Consider the following 23,752-nt stretch of genomic DNA (forward strand, 5'->3'; position numbering starts at 1 on the left):
TTCCGTTGTATACCATCTTTATAACAGATCCTGTGTTGATAGAAATATTGAGAAGTACTAGGTCTGAATGGAATCGGATGTTAATTTCGCTTTTGCTATGAGCTTTATAGATATTCACAACTTCGAAGTTTTTTGGGGGAGATACGAGAAGGAGTGGATCGATAGATTCCATCTCCACAACAAACCATGGGTTAATAAAAATATTGTGATGTGCGTAATTTCAAGACAATCGGACTCTTAGAACATATTTTATAAGAGTTAAAATTATTTAAAATTTAGACCCTTTGTGGGTGAGGAACTTGATGGAGTGTACCGATATTGTCCATTTTCGCATCTAACCTAGCACTGATGCAAATATTAGGATTTGTAAAGTTGGAGCAAAATCGAATGATTCTTTCTCTCTCTCTGTGCCGTAAAATATTTGTTTGAAAATGTCGTCTTTTTGTAGGGGAGATACCAGAAGTAGATGACCGATTTTGCCCATCTCCGAACTCGATCTATGTTTGATACCAATACCATTACGATGTACCAAGTTTGGACCAAATTGGATAATCCTCTTCGAGAGTTATCGTGCGCACCAGCCAGACAGAAAGACCGAGGGACATCCCTAGATCGACTCGAAATGTCTAGGTCCAAAGAGACCTAGGGTCTAAAATCGTTATGTCGATGAGGCACGTTTTGGCTGCATCAAATGTTATAAATTCTCTCTAGCCATATGGCGGCTGAGGGTATAATTATGTTTGATTAAATTCCATAATTTTTAATTTTCTTAAAAAAAAATGTAAATTTTATTGCACAGTGTTCTGACCTCTTTAGCGCTTCGAAATTATTTTCTGGATATGAACTTGGTTTCTGATAAATAGACTCAAAAAAAAAATTATTTTTGGGGGTGTGGGGTTGTGTAATTAATTTGATATAAGAATAATTTTCAAAGGGCGATATCTCGGAAACTAGTTGACATTTTGCTATACTATTTTTGGCAATGTTGAGGCTAGGGACTAGCCGAAAATAGTCACCAAAGGTACCCAAATGATAAAATTGGTTTTTCTTAGTGAAAACAGCTTTTATTACATTGGTTGAAATTTGGTATAATTTAAATTTTATTGAAAATAAGAATACTTTTCAAAAAGGCTATATCTCGGAAATCAGTTTAAATTTTGAGGTATTACCTTTGGAAAATTTGTAGTTGGGGACAAGTTTAAAATAGTCTGCAAAGGCGCCTAAGCAATATCAATGAGTTTTCGTAGTTAAAAACGGCCATCAAGCTGAATATAGTCACCAAAGGCACCTAAGAGATATAACTCAGTTTTCGTAATTAAAAACAACTATCAAAATTTTGGGTCAAATTTTGAGCCAAAGAAAAAGGTAAAAAAATAATTTTCAAAGGATTATATCTCAGCAACCAGTTCAAATGTTGATATACTATTTTCGGAAAATTTGTAGCTAGGGACAAGCTTAAAATAATCACCAAAGGCATCTAAGAGATATAACTGAGTATTCGAAGTTAAAAACAGCTATCAAAATTTTGTGTCAAATGTGAGCCAAAGAACAAGGTAAAATAATAATTTTCAAAGGATCATATCTCGGCAACCATTTAAAATGTCGGTATACTATTTTCAGAAAATTTGTACCTAGGGACAAGCAGAATATCGTCACCAAAGGCACCTAAGAGATATAACTGAGTTTTCGTAGTTAAAAATAGCTATCAATATTTTGGGTCAAAATTTGAGCCAAAAAAAAGTAAAAGACTAAAACAAGGATTATATCTCGGAAACCAGTTGAAATGTTGATATACTATTTTCGGAAAATTTTTAGCTGGGGACAAGCTTTAAATAGCTACTAAAGGCACCAAAGCGATAATATTATTTTTTCTTATTAAAAAAAAACAACTGTTATTATATTGGGTGAAATTTGGTATAGAATTATTTTTAAAGGGTCATATCTCGAAAACCGATTTAAATTTTGATTTACTATCTTTGGAAACTTTGTAGCTGGGTACAAGCGTAAAATAGTCACCAAAGGCACCTAGGCGACAGGATCGAGTTTTCCTAGTAAAAAACAGCTGTTGATATATTGGGTGAAATTTGGTATTATTTAGATATTATTAAAAAAAGAATAACATTCAAAGGGCCATATCTCGGAAACAGGTTTAAATATTGAGGTTTTACCTTTGGAAAATTTGTAGCTAGGGACTGGCAGAAAATAGTCCCCAATAACACCTAAGCGATATCACTGAGTTTTCCTAGTTAATAACAGCTATCAAAATTTTGTATCAAATGTGAGTCAAAAGAACAAGGTAAAATAATAATTTTCAAAGGATTATATCTCGGCAACCAGTTAAAATGTTGAAATGCTATTTTCGGAAAATTTGTAGCTAGGGACAAGCTTAAAATAGTCACCAAATGCACCTAAGAGATACAACTGAGTTTTCGTAGTTAAAATGGCTATCAAAATTTTGGATCAAAATTCGAGCCTAAAGAAAAAGATAAATGAATAATTTTCAAAGGATTATATCTCGGAAACCTGATTAAAATTTGATATGCTATTTTCGGAAAATTTGTAGCTAGGGACAAGCTTAAAATAATCACCAACGGCACATAAGAGATATAACTCAGTTTTCGTAATTAAAAATAGCTATCAAAATTTTGGGTCAAAATTTGAGCCAAAAGAAAAAGGTAAAAGACTACAAAAAGGAGTATATCTCGGAAACCAGTTGAAATGTTGATATACTATTTTCGGAAAATTTTTAGCTAGGGATAAGCTTAAAATAATCACCAAATGCACCTAAGAGATATAACTGAGTTTTCAAAGTTAAAAACAGCTTTCAAAATATTGGGTCAAAATTTGAGCCAAAAAAAATGGTAAAAGACTAAAAAAAGGATTATATCTCGGAAACTAGTTGAAATGTTGATGTAATATTTTCGGAAAATTTTTAGCTAGGGACAAGCTGAATATAGTCACCAAAGGCACCTAAGAGATATAACTGAATTTCCCTAGTTAAAAACAGCTATAAAAATTTTGGGTCAAATGTGAGCCAAAAGAACAAGGTAAAATAATAATTTTCAAAGGATTATATCTCGGCAACCAGTTAAAATGTTGGTATACTATTTTCGGAAAATTTGTAGCTAGGGACAAGCTTAAAATAGTCACCAAAGGCACCTAAGCGATATCACTGAGTTTTCCTAGTTAAAAATAGCTATTAAAATTTTGGGTCAAAATTTGAGCCAAAAGAAAAAGGTAAAAGACTAAAAAGGATTATATCTCGGAAACCTGATCAAAATTTGATATGCTATGTTTGGAAAATTTGTAGCTAGAGACAAGCTGAATATCGTCACCAAAGGCTAAGGGCTAAGTCTGAGGTTTCATAGTAAAAAAACAGCTATTACCACTTGGGGTAAAAATTGACCTAAAATACAGGATTTTTTTAATTTACTTTCAAAGGTAAAAAAAGTTCCCCCGAAATCGACCTAAAATGTTGTTTTATTTTGCATCCCATCCTATAAATCCCTTAAAATTTGTTTCCCAATACATACCTAGTGTAGGGTATAATATCCCCAATTTTTGGTCCATTATTTGCCAATGGAAATTTTATTTTTTGCACATAAACTTCATAATTAATCCATGGATGGCACAACTCAGATGCTGTTAATTACAGTAACAACAAAGTATTGTTTTTGTTGTTGTTGTTGCTTGGCTGTGTTGTAAGTAAATGTTAACATTGTGTTTTTTTGGCGAAACAAATTAACATTTAAGCGTAAAATTTGAAATTCTACAATTGGCACAAAATCTCGCGAGAGATATGGAGAGAGAGAGAGAGAGAACCCGAACTCAAAACCAAAGAGAGTTACGCTTTTGAAGTTTTTGAAATACGAAACGAAAAATTGAGTTATGGTTTAAATATTTGGCTGACTGCTGGCTGGCTGGCTGCCTGGCCGCTGACTGACTGACTAACTGAACTTGTTGTATTTTACGTCTTGTCTTGTCTGTGTGTTGGGCTGGCTTACAGTTTTGAGTTTTGTGAGAGTGTGTGTGCGTTTGATGTTAAAGGGAATGAGCTGCTAAGTCAGCAGAATTGCCGACTGCCGACTTGCGAAGCTGTTGGGTAAAAATGTTGAAAACTTAGCTTTCAGTTTCATTTTAAACTTTGCAGGTGTTGTTTCGCAAAAGCGGGAAAAAATAAATAAAACGAGAGAATTTAAAAAAAAATAAAAATTATTGAAACACACAAGAAGTGAAGAAAAAAAGTATTGATGAAATAAGAATTTCAAATTGAATATTGAAAAGAATATTTTTACAATTTTTAACAAAGAGAGGAAAAAAGAAATATTGAAAATAAAATCTAAAAAAATATTGAATTGCAAAAACAAAACAAAAAAAAAATCATTGGCTTTTGTTTTATTCATGACGTTTGTGTCTTAAGTCTTTTGTTTTTTTGCTTTTCTGCTGTCGAATTGAATAAATCAAAGTCTGTCGGTTGCAACGCGTTTCCATCTACCACGCGCGCCGTCATTTCTGTGTGAATTTATGTTTATGCTGGAGTTGCCAAGAACAACAACAACCCTAAAAAGAACAACAACAAGAGGTGGTGTTGTTATGCAAATTTATTTGTTTACATTGCGTGTAAATAATTCAAGTGCAAAATAAACATTTACAGGCAGTCAGTCCAGCCAGCCAGACAGCCAAGCAGCCAACACAAGAAATTGTAAATTTTGATTTGAAGGCAAGAAAAAAAATTGAAAAAAAAATACAACAACAAAAAACTGCATATTTTCATAAGTATGCTAAGCGCATAGCTGCTGGCCTGCCAAGAAAAAAAGCAACAACAAAAAAAAAACAAAACCAAAATAAATCAAGTGCCACAAAAACCCCAACAACAACAAGGCATTGGCATCCAGCAACAGTTGCAACAACAATTTCAGCTGCCTAGCAAAACCGCCTAGAGGTCTGTGTTGGCGGATTTCTTTATCCTTTCCGTTTTGTAAGTGCGTGCGTGTATGCATATTTTTTTGGCACGTGTGTAATTTTTGTTTTGCTATTTTAAGTTTTGAAAAAAAAAAAAAATAAATAAAACAAAATACCAAACGAATTCCAGACAAAAAAAAAAACAAATAAACAACCGGCAAAATTAAAAAAAAAAAAATAAATAAATAAAAATCGAAAATTGCAAATTGCAAAAAAAAAACATTTTATGGAAGTACGGTATTTTTCTTATATGTGTGTGTAAATTAACGGTAATAGCAATAAAAATAATAAAAACAAATTACAAAAATAATAAAAAAAAATTACAATTTACAAAAAAAAATAATAATAATAAAAAATATTGAAAAGTGCCCTGTAATTGCAAAATTAAGTGTTGGCGTCATTTCAAGCGTTTTGCTCCATAGGTGACAGCCAAGAAAATTTGAAAAAAAAAACAACAAAAAATAATAAAAAATAAAAAAAAATCATACAAATCATTAACACACAAAAATTAAAACAAATTGCGCTTTTGTGTAATTCTCAAACAAAAACAAAAAAAAAATTATTAATAAATAAAAACAACAGAAAAAATCTCCATAAAAAAACAACAAACAATTGCCTACAAATCATCGCCACAAAAAAGGCCTTTAACTGTTTTTTTTGGTGAATTCCATTTTTGTTCCTTCCATATCTGGCCAATCATCCGCGTCATTCCGAAAGCGAGAGACCAACAAAAAAAAATACTTGGCAACATCATCATCGGCCTTTTTGTCTTTACTTTTTTTTTCAAAAAAAGGCAAGTGTTTCAATTTTTTTTATTATTTTTTTCATCATCTTTTTTTTTTGGAGGATGACATTTAAATTTTCTTCAGAGTTTTTTTTAATTTATTTCTGCTAACTTTAAATATCAAATGTGAAGTGTTTGTGTTCGATGATATTTGAAAAATGTTTGCTTTGTGGGTTGGGAAATATTTTGCTGTGCTGTGTGTGTGTGGTTAGCTTCTGCTGCTGGCAAAAAGAGATTAGGGGAAGTGATTTGGAGATTCTTTTTAATGTCCAAAAAAGAAAAAGAATTGAAAATTGGGAAATATTTAGAAGATTAGGAAATATTTGCCGTTGTTAGAAGAGCAATCAGGGGAAGTCATTTGGAAATTTGAAAAAAAGAATAATTTTAATTAAAGGGGTATATCTCGGGAACAAGTTTAAATTTTAAGGTATTACCTTTGAAAAATTTTGGACTGACAGAAAATGGTCACCAAAGGCACCTAAGCAATATCACTGAGTTTTCGTAGTTAAAAACAGCTATCACATATTTTTAAATGCCCAAAAATGAATTAAAAATTTGAACATATTTTGAAGATTAGGAAATATTTGTCGCTAGAGACTGACAGAAAATGGTCACCAAAGGCACCTAAGCGATATCACTGAGTTTTCGTAGTTGAAAACAGCTATCAAAATTTTGGCAAATTTTTTGGAGATGTTTTTAATATCCAAAAACGAAAAAGAATTAAAGTTATTTGAAGATTTTTTTAATGTCCACAAAAGAAAAAGAACTAAAAGTTTGGAAATATTTTGAAGATTAGGAAATACTTGTCGTTGTTAGAAGAGCAATCAGGGGAAAACATTTGGAAATTTTTTAATTTCCAAAAAAAAAAAAAAAAAAAAAAAAAAGCAAAATTAAAATTAAAATCGATATTCATAATTTTTTAAACATAAAATTATTTTGTGAAAAAAAAAAAAACATACAAAAATTGAAAATATTTTAAAAATTATGAAATATTTGTAGTTTTTAGAAGAGAGAACAAGAGAAGTGATTTTGGAAATTCTTGTCATGTCCAAAAAAGAAAAAGAATTAAAAATTTGGAAATATTTGGAAGATTGGGAAATATTTGTCGTTGCTAGAAGAGCAATCAGTGGAAGTCATTTGGAAATTTGAAAAAAAAAAGAATAAAACAGCTATCAAAATTTTGGGAAAAAAATAATTAAAAATTTGGAAATATTTTGAAGATTAGGTAATATTTACAGTTGTTAGAAGAGCAATCAGGGGAAGTTATTTGAAAATTTTTTAATTTCAAAAAAAAAAAAAACAAAATTAAAATTAAAATCGTTATTCATAATTTTTTAAACATAAAATTATTTTGTGAAAAAAAACATACAAAAATTGAAAATATTTTGAAAATTATGAAATACAAATATTTGTGATTTTACAATTAAAAGTGACCCATTTTGAAATAATTTTAACAGCTGTTGGACAAGTGGCTTAGAAATGACAGCCGTCTGAAGTTGGTTTTTTCATCTCATTTTTTTTTTTTTTTTTATCAGCAGTCTGAAGTTGGTTTTTTCATCTCATCTTGTATATATATACAGTAGTTTTAAAGAAAATTACATTCAAAATTTATTTACTACATGTTTATATACAAATTAGGTGTTGACTTTTTTCTTACTGCTAATTTAACACATTTCCAACCCGAGTCAAAATCTCCCTTTATACTACATTTTTTGGGAAAAGTGTCAAAGGGGGAATTATTCTACATCGAATTTCATTTCTAGTTACCAAAGATAGGAAATCTAGTTTTTGATTAGATGCCAAGAAAAATTGTGTATCAATGTTCCACAAAAACCGTCGAAAATATTTCTAGTTTTTTTTTATCAATTTTTTCTCGGGCTGTTTTCAAGTTGTCACCTGAACGTAACATAAAATTTCATTTTAGCTAAAAGGTGTCAAAAGAAAAAATATTCTACACAAAATTTCACTATAAATCTCGAATCAAACAATTTATCTAGGTTCAATAGTTTTATATGAAAATTACATTCAAAATGTATGTGCTAAAACTGAAAATTATGTGCTTGCTTTTTTAACGTTAATTAAACACGTATCAAATCCGAGTCAAAATCTCCTTTTATACTACATTTTTTGGGGAAAGACTCAGAGTAAGAATTATTCTAAATGAAATTCCGCAACTAGTCACCAAAGACAAGAAATCTCTAATTTCATTACATATCCAGAAAAAAATTGCATTAATGTTCCACAAAAAAAAAAAAAAAAACCTAAAATATTCTAAAATTTTTTGATAATTTTTTCCTCGGACTTTTTCCGATTTTATGGATGAAAGTAACATTAAATTTCGTTTTAGACAGAATGCACCAAAAGACGAAATATTCTATACAAAATTTCACTATAAATCTCAGAGTAAACAATTTATATAGGTCCAATAGTTTTTAAGAAAATTACATTCAAAATGTATGTGGAAATTATGTATTTGCTTTCACTGCTGTTAATTTAACACAAATCCAATCAATCAGTCAAAATCTCCCTTTATACTATACTTTTTGGGGGAAATGTCGATGTGAGAGTTATTCTAAATCAAATTTCATTGTGATTTCATTTTCTCAAATTTCATTCTAAACAAAATGAATGTGTATATTCAATATGTAGCCTGAAAAATACCAATTTTATGTTTATAAACCTTGTTTTCACAAAATTTTCCACTTTTTCCCAATTCGCTGCAATTTTTCATAAAATTAAGTTTACAATGGTCAGTCTGGCTTGTGGAAAAAGCCAACTGGACTTGATCTTACTCGTTCGCAAATCAAAAATCCAAAAATGTTTGGGGTTCTTTGGCCAAATTTTTTTTAAGACCTTTATATATTTTTGACCATATCCAAAGAAATCCCTATAGTATAGGCTATATTTTGCAATATTGAAGATAGAGCTTTAAAATTTGATAGGAAACTTTGCATAACATCCACAATCGTTGGTATAGACAATGGATCATAGCGGTCCACTTTATGGTATATCCCCCAGGATAACTCCGATTTCAGGAATTTTTTACGTTTTGGTCATGTGTTGTCCATTTAATTTTGACAAATTTTCAAAGTTTGAGTTCTTGTTATATAGAAACGCTATTTACAAAAAATCAATATCATTTTTAAAATATTTGAAATATTTTAAATTTTCAAAAAAGAAACAATTAACCAAGAATTCAAAAAAAAAAAAAAATTACTATTCAATGTTGAAAGGGGGAGCTACACGTTTCGTCATTTACTTTCATTTTCTAATATTTGTTAACTTTTTCTTTAGAAATTTCAAATAATAAATCATTTAGAAGTAAAAAACTAATTAAGTGGAGAAAATGCATTCAGATGAATAGTTAATGGATGTATTCATTCGGTTCTATGAGAGAGGGAGAGAAAGAGAGACGAAAAAAACCATTAAAATGAAAAAAATTAAAACAAAAAAACTCATTTGAAAATAATTGCCTAAAATCTACGACAATACTGGCCAAAATGAAAGTCATCAAAATTGGTAATTGTTATTGGTAATATTGAAGCAACGAAAGTGTTAGGCAATGGTTAGCCAAGAAAAAAAATATATTTTACCATTTAATGAATGCCAAATAAATTCTCATGTTCAATATATCAAAGAATATTTCTCATACGCCCCAGTGGTTAAAGATTTTACTTCCCTTTTCTTTTTGCTGTAAAATATTTATACAAAGTTTCAAAAAAAAAAAAAAAAAAAAAAAAACTAAAAAACTAAGAAGCTAATAAAACTATCATCGAAATTTTTTAATTACGGAAGTTGCCAGAAATCCTTTGACCTGTTAGAAAATTTTCAAAATCAAAGATCCTAAGGGCATCTTGCAATATTGAAACAATCCTAGTTCAGCTATAACTCTCGGATCGCTCTGTAAATAGAACATGGTCTTGTGATTACAAAAATGTAAATATTACCCGGTGATCCGGTTTTTTGAACCGAAAGTTCGGGTAAAATCCGAAATATAACCGGTTTTGTAATCTTGAAAATCTGAATTTTTTTTCTGTAGATAGATCTGAGTCTTGGAATTACAAAAAATATTTAAATTTTACCCGGCGTTCATAACCGGTGATCCGGTTTTTTGAACCGAAACACCTATTTAAATATGTAGCAATTTCAAATGAACTTTTCCTTAAAACTAAAAGTTTTCCAAAGTAATCGGTCTCCGGCAGGGACTTAAATTTTTCTCCTATTGCCAGGTGCAAATTTCGGGAACACCGACAAAATATTTTTTGAATTATGTGAGTTTTATGGTAAGAAACGGAATATGCAAGCCAAATATATGGTAAAAAACTATTTTCTGAACTAACTGCCAAACCGGGTTTTGGCATCTAAAAATATAAATGCATCATTGAAAAGGCAACTGCGATCTAAATTTTTTCTCTACATAGATCTTGGTGTTGTGATTACAATAATGTAACTTTTACCCGGTGAACCGGTTTTTTGAACCGAATTTTCGGGTAAAAAACCGAAATATAACCGGTTCTGTTAGAACCATTATGGGTATCAAATGAAAGCTTAAGAAAAGTTTTCGAAAATAACCGGAATTTGGCTGGGATTTAAATCTTTCTTTTATGGACAGATGGAAATTTCGGGAATGCTGGCAAAATATTCGTTGACATTTTTAAGTTTTATGATAATACCCGGAATATGTAAGCCAAATATATAGAAAAAAACTGTTTGCTGTCCTAACTTTCAGACCGAATTTGACATCTAAACATATAGATGCATCATTGAAAAGACAACTGCGATCTCAATCTTGGTGTTGTGATTCAAAAAAAAATGTAAATTTTACCTGATGATCCGGTTTTTGAACCGCATGTTCGGGTAAAAAAACGAACTATAACCGGTTTTGTTAGAACCAATATGGATATCAAATGAAACCTTAAAAGATCATCTATTCATTTGTGTGGCATTTTCAAATTTTTAATTTAAATATAAACAGGTGCAAATTTTGAAAACACCGACGTAAGATTCTTTAAAATTTGTAACTGTTATGGTAATATCCCGAAATATGTAAGCCAAATATATATTTAAAAAATACGATTTTCTGCCCTAACTCCCAAATAGGATTGGGCATCTTAACATAAAGATACAACATTCGAAAGATACAATTTCGTTCTGAAATTTTCTCTCTAGATAGATCTTGGTCTTGTAATTATAAAAATGTAAATTTTACCCGGTGATCCGGTTTTTTGAACCGTATGTTCGGGTAAAAAACCGAAATGTAACCGGTTTTTTATAATCAATATGTGTATCAAATTAAAGCTTAAGAAAGCATCTTTCCAAATATTCAATTTGTTAAATTTCTTAGAACTTTTTCTTAAAACCAAAAGTTTTCCAAAGTAACCGGCCTTCGGCTGAGATTTAAATCCTTCTCCTATGGACAGGTGCCACCCGACAAATAATTTTTGGAATTTGTAAGTCTTATGGCAATAAGAGGAATATGTAAGCCAAATACATATTTAAAAAAATACGATTTTCTGCCCTAACTCCGAAACCGGATTTGAGATCTCTTAACATAAAGATACAATTTCGTTCTGAAATTTTCTCTCTATATAGACCTTAGTCTTGTATTTATAAAAATGTAAATTTTATCCGGTGATCCGGTTTTTTGAACCGAATATTCGGGTAAAGAACCGAAATGTAACCGGTTTCATGGGGTATCAAATGAAAGCTTAAAAGATCAGCTATCCAAATATGTAGCATTTTGAAATTTTTATTGAACTTTTTCTTACAACTAAAAGTTTTTTCTAGTATCCGGCCTTTGGCTGGGATTTAAATCTCCTATGGACAGGTGAAGATTTTGGGAACACCGACATAATATTATTTAAAATTTGTAACTGTTATGGTTATATCGCGAATTATGTAAGCCAAATATATAGTAAAAAAAACTTTTTTGTGCCCTGACTCCCAAATCGGATTTGGCATCTTAACATAAAAAAACCGGTTATATTTAGTTATTTTTTGTTTTCCCGAAATTTCCGAAATTACATATTTGTAATCAGGAGCCCAAAATCTATATATGGTATATGGACAATTGGGTATCATTTGCAAGCTAATGAAATGATTTATCCAACAGGTGTTTTCTTAATTTTGTGGACCCGTATTTTATAAAAAAAATCCCCCAAAAATCGAAATCGAGCCCGTACGTAACGTACGGCGTATGCGAAATTGACATTATAACCTTTCTAAAAGGCTAAAATATTTGTTATTATCTTTCTTGGATCCAGAGATATGGGTATTTGAACGTGGGCGATTTCAGTATTTGAAATGATGTTTCCACGAATAGTGGTACCTCATGATAAATTGAAAAAATCGTATTTTAAATATTTTCATCTGCGAACGTCAATGACAAATCAGCCTGTCAATCTTACAGCACTTCAACAAATTTGTTCGAAACAAAAATTCATTCCTAATTTTTGTTTGACAATTACAAAAAAAAATCAGGAAACAAATTATCACAAACCATTGAATGATTGTTATTATTGTTATTAAATTTAATTGTAATTCATAGACTAAATTAAGTTAAACAAAATGATTTGGATGATAAACAAACAAGCAAACACACACGCTCTCTCATATATTGTCACTTCAATTAAGGCATGAGAAATTTTACGTTGTTCGACTTCATCTCCCCAATACAATGACCCAAAAGTACATTAACTTTAATGTGCCATTAACTGGGGATAGACATTCGGTGACAAAAAATATACACAAACAAAAATTAGTTAAAATTAAAATTTATTTAATTTACTCCCCTATGGCGATGACACAATGACCCCAAAAACGAAATGTTGGCATGAGATCACAACAAAAAAAAAATAATTTGAGAAAAAACAAAATTTTTTAAATTAACAAATAAATTTTAGTGTTTTCTTCGAATAACGTTCATTTCTTTGGAGTAATGACACTGGAAAACAAAACAATAAAATAAGGGAGGTCCTTCGATGCAATTGAGGCTTGAAAAAATATTCTTTAAAAAAATCCAGGCCTGTATTGAGGCCTAATAAAATATTCTTTAAAAAATCCACGACCGTAGAGAGGCTTGAAAAAATATTCTTTAAAAAAATCCAGGCCTGTATTGAGGCTTAATAAAATATTCTTTAAAAAATCCACGACCGTAGAGAGGCTTGAAAAAATATTCTTTAAAAAAATCCAGGCCTGTATTGAGGCTTAATAAAATATTCTTTAAAAAATCCACGACCGTAGAGAGGCTTGAAAAATTAATATTTAAAAATCCACGCCTCTATTGAGGCTTGAAAAAATATTCCTTACAAAATCGACGCCTCTGTTGACGCTTGAAAAAATATTCTTTACAAAATCCACGCCTCTGTTGAGGCTTGAAAAACTATTCTTTACAAAATCCACGCCTCTGTTGAGGCTTGAAAAACTATTCTTTAAAAAATCTACGCCTCTAGTGGAGCTTGAAAAAATATTCTTTAAAAAATCTACGCCTGTATTGAGGCTTGAAAAAATATTCTTTACAAAAACCACGCCTCTGTTGAGGCTTGAAAAACTATTCTTTAAAAAATCTACGCCTCTAGTGGAGCTTGAAAAAATATTCTTTAAAAAATCTACGCCTGTATTGAGGCTTGAAAAAATATTCTTTACAAAAACCCTGCCTCCTATTGAGGCTTGAAAAAATATTATTTAAAAAATCCCCGCCTCCTATTGAGGCTTGAAAAAATATTGTTTGAAAAATCTGCGCCTCTACTGGAGCTTGAAAAAATATTCTTTACAAAATCCCCGCCTGTATTGAGGCTTGAAAAAATATTCTTTAAAAAATCCACGCCTCTATTGAGGCTTGAAAAATTAATTTTTAAAAATCCACGCCTTTATTGAGGCTTGAAAAAATATTCTTTAAAAAATCCACGCCTCTATTGAGGCTTGAAAAATTAATTTGTAAAAATCCACGCCTTTATTGAGGCTTGAAAAAATATTCTTTAAAAATCCACGCCTTTATTGAGGCTTGAAAAAATATTCTTTAAAAAATCCACGCCTCTATTGAGGCTTGAAAAATTAATTTTTAAAAATCCACGCCTTTATTGAGGCTTGAAAAATTAATTTTTAAAAATCCACGCCTTTATTGAGGCTTGAAAAATTAATTTTTAAAAATCCACGCCTTTATTGAGGCTTGAAAAATTAATTTTTAAAAATCCACGCCTTTATTGAGGCTTGAAAAATTAATTTTTAAAAATCCACGCCTTTATTGAGGCTTGAAAAATTAATTTTTAAAAATCCACGCCTTTATTGAGGCTTGAAAAATTAATTTTTAAAAATCCACGCCTTTATTGAGGCTTGAAAAATTAATTTTTAAAAATCCACGCCTTTATTGAGGCTTGAAAAATTAATTTTTAAAAATCCACGCCTTTATTGAGGCTTGAAAAAATATTCTTTAAAAAATCCACGCCTCTATTGAGGCTTGAAAAATTAATTTTTAAAAATCCACGCCTTTATTGAGGCATGAAAAAATATTCTTTAAAAAATCCACGCCTCTATTGAGGCTTGAAAAATTAATTTTTAAAAATCCACGCCTCTATTGAGGCTTAGAAAAATATTCTTTAAAAAAATCCACGCCTCCATGGAGGCTTGAAAAATTAATTTTTAAAAAAAATCCACGCCTCTACTGAGGCTTGAAAAAATATTCTTAAAAAATCCACGCCTCTATTGAGGCTCGAAAAATATTATTTAAAAAATCCACGCCTCTATTGAGGATTAAAAAAATATTCTTTAAAAAAATCCACTCCTCAGTTGAGGGTTGCAAAAATATTCTTTAAAAAATCCTGTATTGAGGCTTGAAAAATTAATTTTTAAAAAATCCACGCCTCTATTGAGGCTCGAAAAATATTATTTAAAAAAATCCACTCCTCAGTTGAGGGTTGCAAAAATATTCTTTAAAAAATCCTGTATTGAGGCTTGAAAAATTAATTTTTAAAAAATCCACACCTCTATTGAGGCTTAAAAAAATATTCTTTAAAAAATCCACGCCTGTATTGAGGCTTGAAAAAATATTCTTTAAAAAGTTCACGCCTGTATTGAGACTTGAAAAAATATTCTTTAAAAAATCCACGCCTCCCATTGAGGCTTGAAAACATATTCTTTAAAAAATCCACGCCGCCAATGAGTTTTGAAAAAATATTTTTTAAAAATCTACGCCTCTATTTAGGTCTGAAAAAATAAAACAGATTTGCTGAATGTTTAAGAAGTGGCCACCAAAATCACATCACCATCAAATATTCCGAAAAATCAAAATAAGACAACAAATCAATACGTTGTTAAAAAATTATTACAAATAAAGCCTAAAAAAACCAATTCAAGTTTTAAGTAGAAAAATAAACAATTGAATGGAAAGATAAACAAATAAATTATATTTATTTATTTGTTGTTGTTCTTTATTCTCGCTTGCCTTATTTTTTGCATCGAAGCAGGGAGATAATGAAATATTCAAATTCGCATTTGATTCTAATATTTATTGAAACGATTAGCAAAATTGGTTTTGAGTTGTTATCTGGACGCCTTAGACTTTTGATTGGCGTAATTTTATTTTGCTTGTGTGCAATTTTGAAAAGCTGATTGATTTGCTAAACGATTTTGAAAAACAGAAATAACATTGCCTAACAATCCCGATTCCATTGAGATGTCAAGCTCTAGGTGAATTAATTAAATAGATATTACCTCATCAATTGGTGAGTGAGTAGGTCGTTAAGGTTGTTAATTATTAAAAAAATAATTAATAAATCTAGTTTGAAAATAGAAAAGTAATGAGGCTGTTTTCAAAACACATCATGGTGGACGTTCTACATAGACGATCTCCGAAAGTCTCTTTTCTCTGAAAAAGTCTCTTTTCTCTCTTTTTACTTAAAACCTCTGGCTTTTTCCCGATTGAAGCACTTTTCAAGGCTTCGGAAAGGAGATAATAAAACCATTTGAAATCTTGACCTATACGTGTTGAAAACAGTCATACGCTCGGGGGGCAACCATATGATTATTTAAAAATGGAAAATTGTGACGTATACGTATTGACATCAGTCATACGCCCTGGGATACAATATAATTAAAGATATTCCAATTTCTCAAAAAAAAAAAAATAATAATAAATACAAATCTTGAAAAATTCAGAAAAAACTAATTTAAAAATATTGGTTAAAAAATTCCCAATCGAATAATTTTGCAAAAAAAATCCACAATTCTGAAAATTAATTTTTATAAAACTACCTTTGACAAGACAATCGATTTTAAGCCAATCTATTTATAACATATGACGACCCTATAAAAACACCTCATGATAATAATAATATTCACCCTCAAGCTTGTGCAAATGAATCCTGTTCTTGAAATTCTTATTTTAAATTCAAGTACTTATTTTTTTAATTTTGTTTAATAACCAAAACACAAGACCACAAGCTTGACTTCCCTCAAGTGCAGAAATAGAATCAAGCCCGAGCCATGGCAACACAACCCACAACATTCTCCACACACACACACACAAACCAATCAAAAACAAACCAGTTGCGAATTACACGAACGAAAAGAATTTCAAATCAACTTTGAAGAAAAAAAAATAATTCTAAAACTAACAATCAACTAATTGGAATGCATATTTGCCGGCATGTTTTTTTCAAAGATTTTGTAGTTTGACTTTCAAATTGCAAGAAAAAAAAAAAAAAAATAACGATTGGCATGTCCGCAGTTAATAATTCTTTTGTAAGTCCATAAATGTAAGAAAACGGAACAAATTGTCCCATCAAAATTGGCTCTTAACTATTACCAGCTATAAAGTTGTTAAAATTGCTGGTTCTTTTTTGTCTCTCGGTTTTATTAACACCCCACCCACATTCCATTTTTTATTCTGCATTCTTTTGTTAAAGAGTTTTTTTTTATGGATAAATATATAAAAGTGATACTTGTAATGCAACTTGAATTTAAATACTCAGGTTTTTAGTATAAGAATCAATTCACATGTTTAATCACAGTGACACAGTGGCAAGAAATCGAAAAAGGATAAAAAAGCATAAATATAAAATTATATGTGAATATTAAGAACATTATCGAAATTTTATTAATACCATGGTTTTAGCCGGAAATATAAGAATATTGTGTTTTGTGAGCTTCGAAGAGAATTGGATGCTTATTTCGCATTTTGTGAGAGATATATTTATTCAACATTTTGACCTGTTATCCACTATAAAACACATAAAAAACATTAAACTGTTATTTTGCTGAAAGAGAAAACAAGTACAAATGCAAGCATTTTTGACGTTCCAAAATTAGAACAAGGTTTCTAGTTTTTAAAAATATAATTTAGTTTAAATTTTTGCAACTTAAAAATGTTGTAATCTCCATTAATTATTAAAAAAAATAATTAATTAGAATGAAACGTGATAAGGGCCTCAATTCTATTGGTGCTTGTTTCTTAAGTCTTTCGATCTATTTCTGTTTTTCGTCTCTCTACAAAAAGTCCCATTTGTCCCAAAATATTCATACATTTCAAATATAGAGCAAATGAGAGACAGAGAGAGTAAAACCAAACCCAATTACTTTGTCTTAACGAAAGCAAACAGTGCTTGTTTCTTAAGTCTTTCGATATATTGCTGTATGCGTTTGGCAAAGGAGAGTGTTTTTTTGTTTTCTCCCACAAACTCTCTCAGAGAACTCAAAGGAAAAAATATAAACAAAGCACACGTATTTCCTCTCGATTTTTATTTGTAATTGATTTGATAGGGTGAGAGAGTCTCTTACCACACAATAGCATATATCGTGAGCAAGGGTGTTACACAAACAAGAAATATCTATCGAGAGCAAATGAGGAATTGATGGCGAGAGTTTGTACCCGCTAGCAATGAAAATTCCAATTAACTAAATTTCGTCAGTCTTGTACTAGTTATAAGCCGTACTAGTACCAAATGTGTCCCCAAGTAATGCGAATGGAACCAATTGACACCTTTTCGTCCCCAAGTAAACGAAGAGGCGACAGTTGTGCATAAATAAAAAACCACCACCAAAAAACCAACCAACAGACAAGTTAAACGAACATTTGAATGAGATCTCTACGAACAAGAATCACTTTGAATAGTTAGGGATTAGTCTTTTGTCTCTGGTATATGACTGTAAACCTGGAACTAGTACAGTACCATCTACAGGTAATGCAAAAGGAGTCAATTGGTTACCTCGTATGACATCCCCATGTTAAAGTTTACAGTTGTTTGCACTGTGAGGGGTCTTAAGTGGAACTAGTTACTGTAACCCTAAGAATCGACGAGTATACGGTGCCGAACTAGTCCACATTGCTAGCGGGTAACTGCCGATGACTGAGTTTGTTGCTTAAGTCTTTTGTAATATTCCTATTAATTAATTACAGATTCCCTTAAAAAATTATTTAAGGAATAAAAAAATATAAAAAATAGCCACAAATATTGATTTAGTTTTTTTTTTTTTTTTTTTTCTTAAAATAGAGCTCCTATTTTGAAGTAATATATTATATTATCGACATGGAAAAGTGCATATGAGGGTTATCATTCATATGAGCCCTGGGTAATGATTAAGAGAGTCTAACCAAGATGAATTGGCTCCCTTAAGTCTTTTGAATGAATTTATTTATTTTTATGTTTTATATATATTTTTTGTTTTTAAAACAAGCTGTTAGAGTAGCGACATCGTTGTGTTTGTTTGGTTTAGGAGACGAGTGGTGCCTATATCTAGTTCGCCGTTGGCCGTATGAAAAATCTGGGTATGAGTGATATAAAATATATCAAATTTGTGTGTGAAACTGCTGCACAAATGCACTAAAGAGGAATATTGTAAATTATGGACCTCTGTGCGTATGATTATTGACAAAACGAATACGACATGGCCTATTGCAGCACAGAGTTCAAAGCGTTTAAAAATGGAGATTTCCCAAAACATTGGCATCTATCATTACATTTATTTATTTTATTCATTATACCCTCCATCATTCTATTGAGGGTATAATAACTTATACATCCTACAAAGTACATATATTCTGGATCAGCGTAAAATTCTAAGAAGATGTCCGTCCGTCTGTCTGTAGTAATTACGCTATATTCCGAACTAATTGAGAGAGAAGGCTAAAATTTTGCATACATGCATAGTTGACCAGTAGGCAAGTTAAGTTCGTAAATGGGTCATGTCGGTCCACGTTTTCGTACAGCACCCATATAACGGTACCTGACGATATTCAGTATTTTCATGATTTCGGCGACATTATTTACCGGAAATATTTTAAAGTTTGCATTTGAAGTTCGTAATGGATACTTGAGCCTAAGACAGACAATTGTCTGTACAGGTTCACGTCTTCGTATAGCCTCCATATAACGATATCTCCCGATATTCGGTATTTTGGTGATTTTAGCTACATTATTCAGCGGAATTGTTTCAAATTTCGTATTTGAAGTTCGTAATGGATACTTGAGCCTAAGACAGAAAATTGTGTCCACGTCTTCGTATAGCAGCTATATAACGGAACCTTTCGATAGTCGGTATTTTTATGATTTTAGCGACATTATTTACCGGAATTATTTCAAATTTCACATTCGAAGTTCGTAATGGATACTACAGCCTATGACAAAAACTTGTATATGCAAGTCCAAGTCTTCGTATAGCCCCCATATGACGGTACCTCCTGATAGTCGGTATTTTTATGATTTCAGCAACATTATTCACCGGATCGTTACAACCTACGGCAAAAAAATCGTATGCAGCTTCACGTCTTCGTATAGTCCCGATATAAAGGTTTTCATTTAAGTGGTAGTTTTCGGAATATTTTTGAATTTTTTCAAGTTCCTTCAAATGGTAGAGGGTATTGAAAAAATGTTATTGTAGGGCCATTCTTTATTGGAAATTCCCATTCTCAACCGTTTTATTTTACAATTTAATTAACATTCAAAGATTCAAATCTCCTTCGTGGTAAAGACGTAAATATGTCACCTCACCAAAAAATGTTTCCAACTTCCTCATTTCCAAAATTAAAAATAAAAATTTGGTCACCCAAAATTCCCCAATGACCCTTATAAAAAGACGACAGCTGCCCGCTACCGGATGTTATCCAAAATCAAATATTAAATATATATATATTTTTTTAAGAAAGTAAATCAGGCCAATCGAGGGGGACATTTGTGCACACAACTATAATTAAATTTTCCCACATTTTCCCACTTTTATATGTTTATAAAAATATTTTTATAACCCGGCTATAAAGCAACTTTTAAAACGTCTCAAAATACAAACCAGTTCGACGATCAAGCAAATGAACATATCCTGCTGCAAAGTGGTACGGAAATTTTCTTAATTGCATACTAATTAATTCATTTATTTTTGAGTTGGGCAATTTGGTTGGCCGGCTGAATATTAAACGGGGAATACGCGCTGAAATACTATATATTCACGTGTTCAAAGCAAAGAGAAAAAAATATAAAAACACAAAAAACACAAAAAACCTGTAAAGGGAGAATGTTTCCTTTCATTGTTTTCTTGTATTTTTTATTGCATTTAAATATTTTTTTTATTATTATTGTTTACGTATTGAATTGGCATTACGTTTTTACGTTTTGTGATGTGATATGGTACGATGTGATGTGATGTAGGGCCAGCCATTTATAAATAAATAAACGTTTTGTTGTTTTTGGTAAATTATACTATTTATTGCCCTCACATGCATGCCACACTTTTACGTTAAGCCATAATTTTAACAGCTCTCCAACATGCAAACGTTGTCGTCGACGTCTACAAAGTGTACGATTTTTCACCTTGCACTTTCAATTATAGTAATTTTACAAAATTACCCCAGAGCGGTTGGGGGTGGTGAGAGGGAAGGTAGAAAATATTAAATGATTTAAATTAAAAATGCTGTTACCAGTAAATGTTTTGAGGGATTTATAAATAAAATGGAATTTTAAGAGGAATGTTGAATTTATTGGCGATTTTTATGGGCAAAAACAATTTTGAAAATTAACAAGTAAAAAAGCTGTAAGTTCGGCCGGGCCGAACTTTTAATACCCTCCACCATTTGGTACAAATTTGGCAATTTCCAAAAAAAAAAAAAAACGTTAAAAATTCTGTTAAAATCTTAAAAATACCGAATGCTTATAAGACGACGTGGGCCTGCATAGGCAACTTTTGTCATAAATTATTACAATATTTAAATGCGAAACTTGAAGAAAAATCTGTTTATAATGTAGCTAAAATCGTCAAAATACCGAATATGGGGGGTACCGTTATATGGGGCTATACGAAGACGTGGACCTGCACAGACAATTTTCTGGCATGGGCTGAAGTATCCATTACGAACTTCACATACGAAATTTGAAACAATCCCTGTAAATAATGTCGCTAAAATCATTAAAATACCGAATATCGGGGGGTACCGTTATATGGGGGCTATATGAAGACGTGGACCTACATGGCTCATTCTTTGACTTTGGATGAAGTATCCATTACGAACTTCAAATACTAAATTTGAAACGATTCCGGTAAACAATGTCGCTAAAATCATCAAAATACCGAATATCGGGGGTTACCGTTATATGGGGGCTACAGGAAGACGTGGACCTGCACAGATAATTTTCTGTCTTAGGCTGTAGCATCCATTACAAACTTCAAATGCCAAATTTGAAATAATTCCGGTGAATAATGTCGCTAAAATCATCAAAATACCGAATATCGGGAGGTACCGTTATATGGGGGCTATATGATAACTTGGACCTACATGGCCCATTTACGAACTTAACCTGCCTACTGGGAAAAAATACATGTGTGCAAAATTTTAGCCTTCTATCTCAATTTGTTCGAAAGATAGCGTGATTACAACAGACAGACGGACAGAGAGACAGACAGACAGACACACAGACAGACAGACGGACATGGCTAAATCGTCTTAGAATTTTACGCTGATCAAGAATATATATACTTTGTTGGGTCTGACATGAATATTTCGAGGAGTTACAAACGGAATGACAAAATTAATATACCCTCCATAGTATGGTGGAGGGTATAAAAAAATGAGATTTTATTATGAAATCTTAATTGGAGAGAGAGAGAGACAATTAAGCGACTATTTCCGTTAATGTATAATACTGAGCATGGCGTATACGTTTTGACACTACTCATACGCCCCAAGGTACAAGGAATGAAAAATCGATATGGATTTTCATACCCTCCACCATAGTATGGAAGGTTAAGTTTGTCATTCCGTTTGTGACACCTGGATATATATATTTTAGATCCCACATATTCTTGATCAGCATAAAATTCTATGTTGATTTAGCGATGTCCGTCCGTCTGTGGAAATCACTCTAGACTCCGAACGAAATGAAGTAGGTTGATAAAATTTTACTCAAATGTATACGATGTCTACAGGACTTTTGGTATTGAAAATGGGCCATGTTTTTCACGATTTGGTAAAGCCCCCTTATAAAGGTACCTTCCGATATTCGGTATTTTGATAATTTTAGAGACATTATTCACCGGAATTGTTTCAAATTCGGCATTTGAAGTTGGTAATGGATACTACAGCCTGTGACAGAAAATTGTCTGTGCAGGTCCACGTCTTCTTATAGCGTCCATATATGGTACCTCCCGATATTCGGTATTTTAATGATTTTAGCGACATTATTCACCGGAATTGTTTCAAATTCGGCATTTGAAGTTCGTAATGGATACTACAGCCTGTGACAGAAAATTGTCTGTGCAGGTCCACGTCTTCGTATAGCCCCCATATAACGGTACCTCCTCTCGATATTCGGTATTTTGATGATTTAAGCGACATTATTCACCGGAATTGTTTCAAATTTGCTATTTTAAGTTCGTAATAGATACTACAGCCTATGGCAAAAAATTGTCTGTGCAGGTCCACGTCTTCGTATAGCGTCCATATATGGTACCTCCCGATATTCGGTATTTTAATGATTTTAGCGACATTATTCAACGGAATTGTTTCAAATTCGGCATTTGAAGTTCGTAATGGATACTACAGCCTGTGACAGAAAATTGTCTGTGCAGCTCCACGTCTTCGTATAGCGTCCATATAATGGTGCCTCCCTATATTCGGTATTTTGATGATTCTAGCGTCTTTATTCACCGGAATTTCTTTAAATTTGGTATTTGAAGTTCGTAATGGATACTACAGCCTATGACAGAAAATTGTCTGTGCAGGTCCACGTCTTCGTATAACGCCCATATAACAACACCTCCCCATTTTCGGTATTTTGTTGATTTAAGCGACATTATTCACCGGAATTGTTCAAATTTGGTATTTAAGGTTTGTAATGGATACTACAGCCTATGTCAGAACCTATGACTGGTCCACGTCTTCGTATAGCCCCCATATAACGGTCCCTCCTCCCGATTTCGGTATTTTGAGGATTTTAGCTACATTATTTTTCAAATTTAACAGTTGAATGTTCTAATGGCTTATGACAAAAGTTGCCCATACAGGTCTACGTCGTCGTATAGACCCTAATATAACGGCTTCATTTAATATTTTTAAGATTTGATTAGAATTTTTTACGGATTTTATATTTTTGAAAATTGCCAAATTCGTTGCAAATGGTGGAGGGTATTCAATGTTCGGACCGGTCAAACTTTTTACTTGTGTGTTTTTTTTTTTTTTTTTTTTGATAAATCGAAGAATTCCTCTTTCCCTTTTCAATCATTCTAGTCAACTTCAACATATTCTTGAAATTTCAATTTTAGTTTAAATAAAATGAGAAAAAAAGGCTCGTCATTTTTTTGAAAAAGTAATCACAAAATGATTGACGTTTATGAAATTGATTGTTTCTCTCCCCCCACCCCCAATACGCCAAAAGAAACATCAAAATATTTCAAATTCCTTTCCGCAATTAAAAATCCATTAGAGGTGAAACAAAAAAAAAAAACAAAAAACGCAAAAATTATCAAAGAAAGATTTAACGATCTCTAGCTCCAAAAAAAAAAAACATAAAACATTTCAACACTTTTTTC

The 23,752-nt window shown here is 31.5% G+C and overlaps 2 protein-coding genes across 4 annotated transcripts in view; one reads left to right on the top strand and one right to left on the bottom strand.

Moving 5' to 3' along the window:
* The window catches only part of LOC101900024 (mucin-17), a 167,913-nt gene that overhangs the window by 86,250 nt on the left and 57,911 nt on the right, over nt 1-23,752 (bottom strand). The window contains exon 1 of one of the 2 annotated variants that reach the window (XM_059122053.1): nt 3,534-3,696. The exons of the other annotated variant lie outside the window; for it this stretch is intronic. Within the exon in view, the coding sequence (XP_058978036.1) occupies nt 3,534-3,570 (37 nt within the window). The 5' untranslated portion in view covers nt 3,571-3,696. Of the gene's footprint in view, nt 1-3,533; nt 3,697-23,752 lie in introns of those variants that run through there. 2 annotated transcript variants of the gene reach the window in all.
* The window catches only part of LOC101900196 (uncharacterized), a 102,673-nt gene that overhangs the window by 22,337 nt on the left and 56,584 nt on the right, over nt 1-23,752 (top strand). Inside the window, exon 1 of one of the 2 annotated variants that reach the window (XM_059122055.1) lies at nt 4,184-4,978. The exons of the other annotated variant lie outside the window; for it this stretch is intronic. The gene's annotated coding sequence lies outside the window, so the exon portion shown is untranslated. Of the gene's footprint in view, nt 1-4,183; nt 4,979-23,752 lie in introns of those variants that run through there. 2 annotated transcript variants of the gene reach the window in all.

This window comes from Musca domestica, unplaced genomic scaffold (genome assembly GCF_030504385.1).
Source record: "Musca domestica strain aabys unplaced genomic scaffold, Musca_domestica.polishedcontigs.V.1.1 2, whole genome shotgun sequence".
Classification (NCBI taxonomy): Eukaryota; Metazoa; Arthropoda; class Insecta; order Diptera; family Muscidae; genus Musca; species Musca domestica.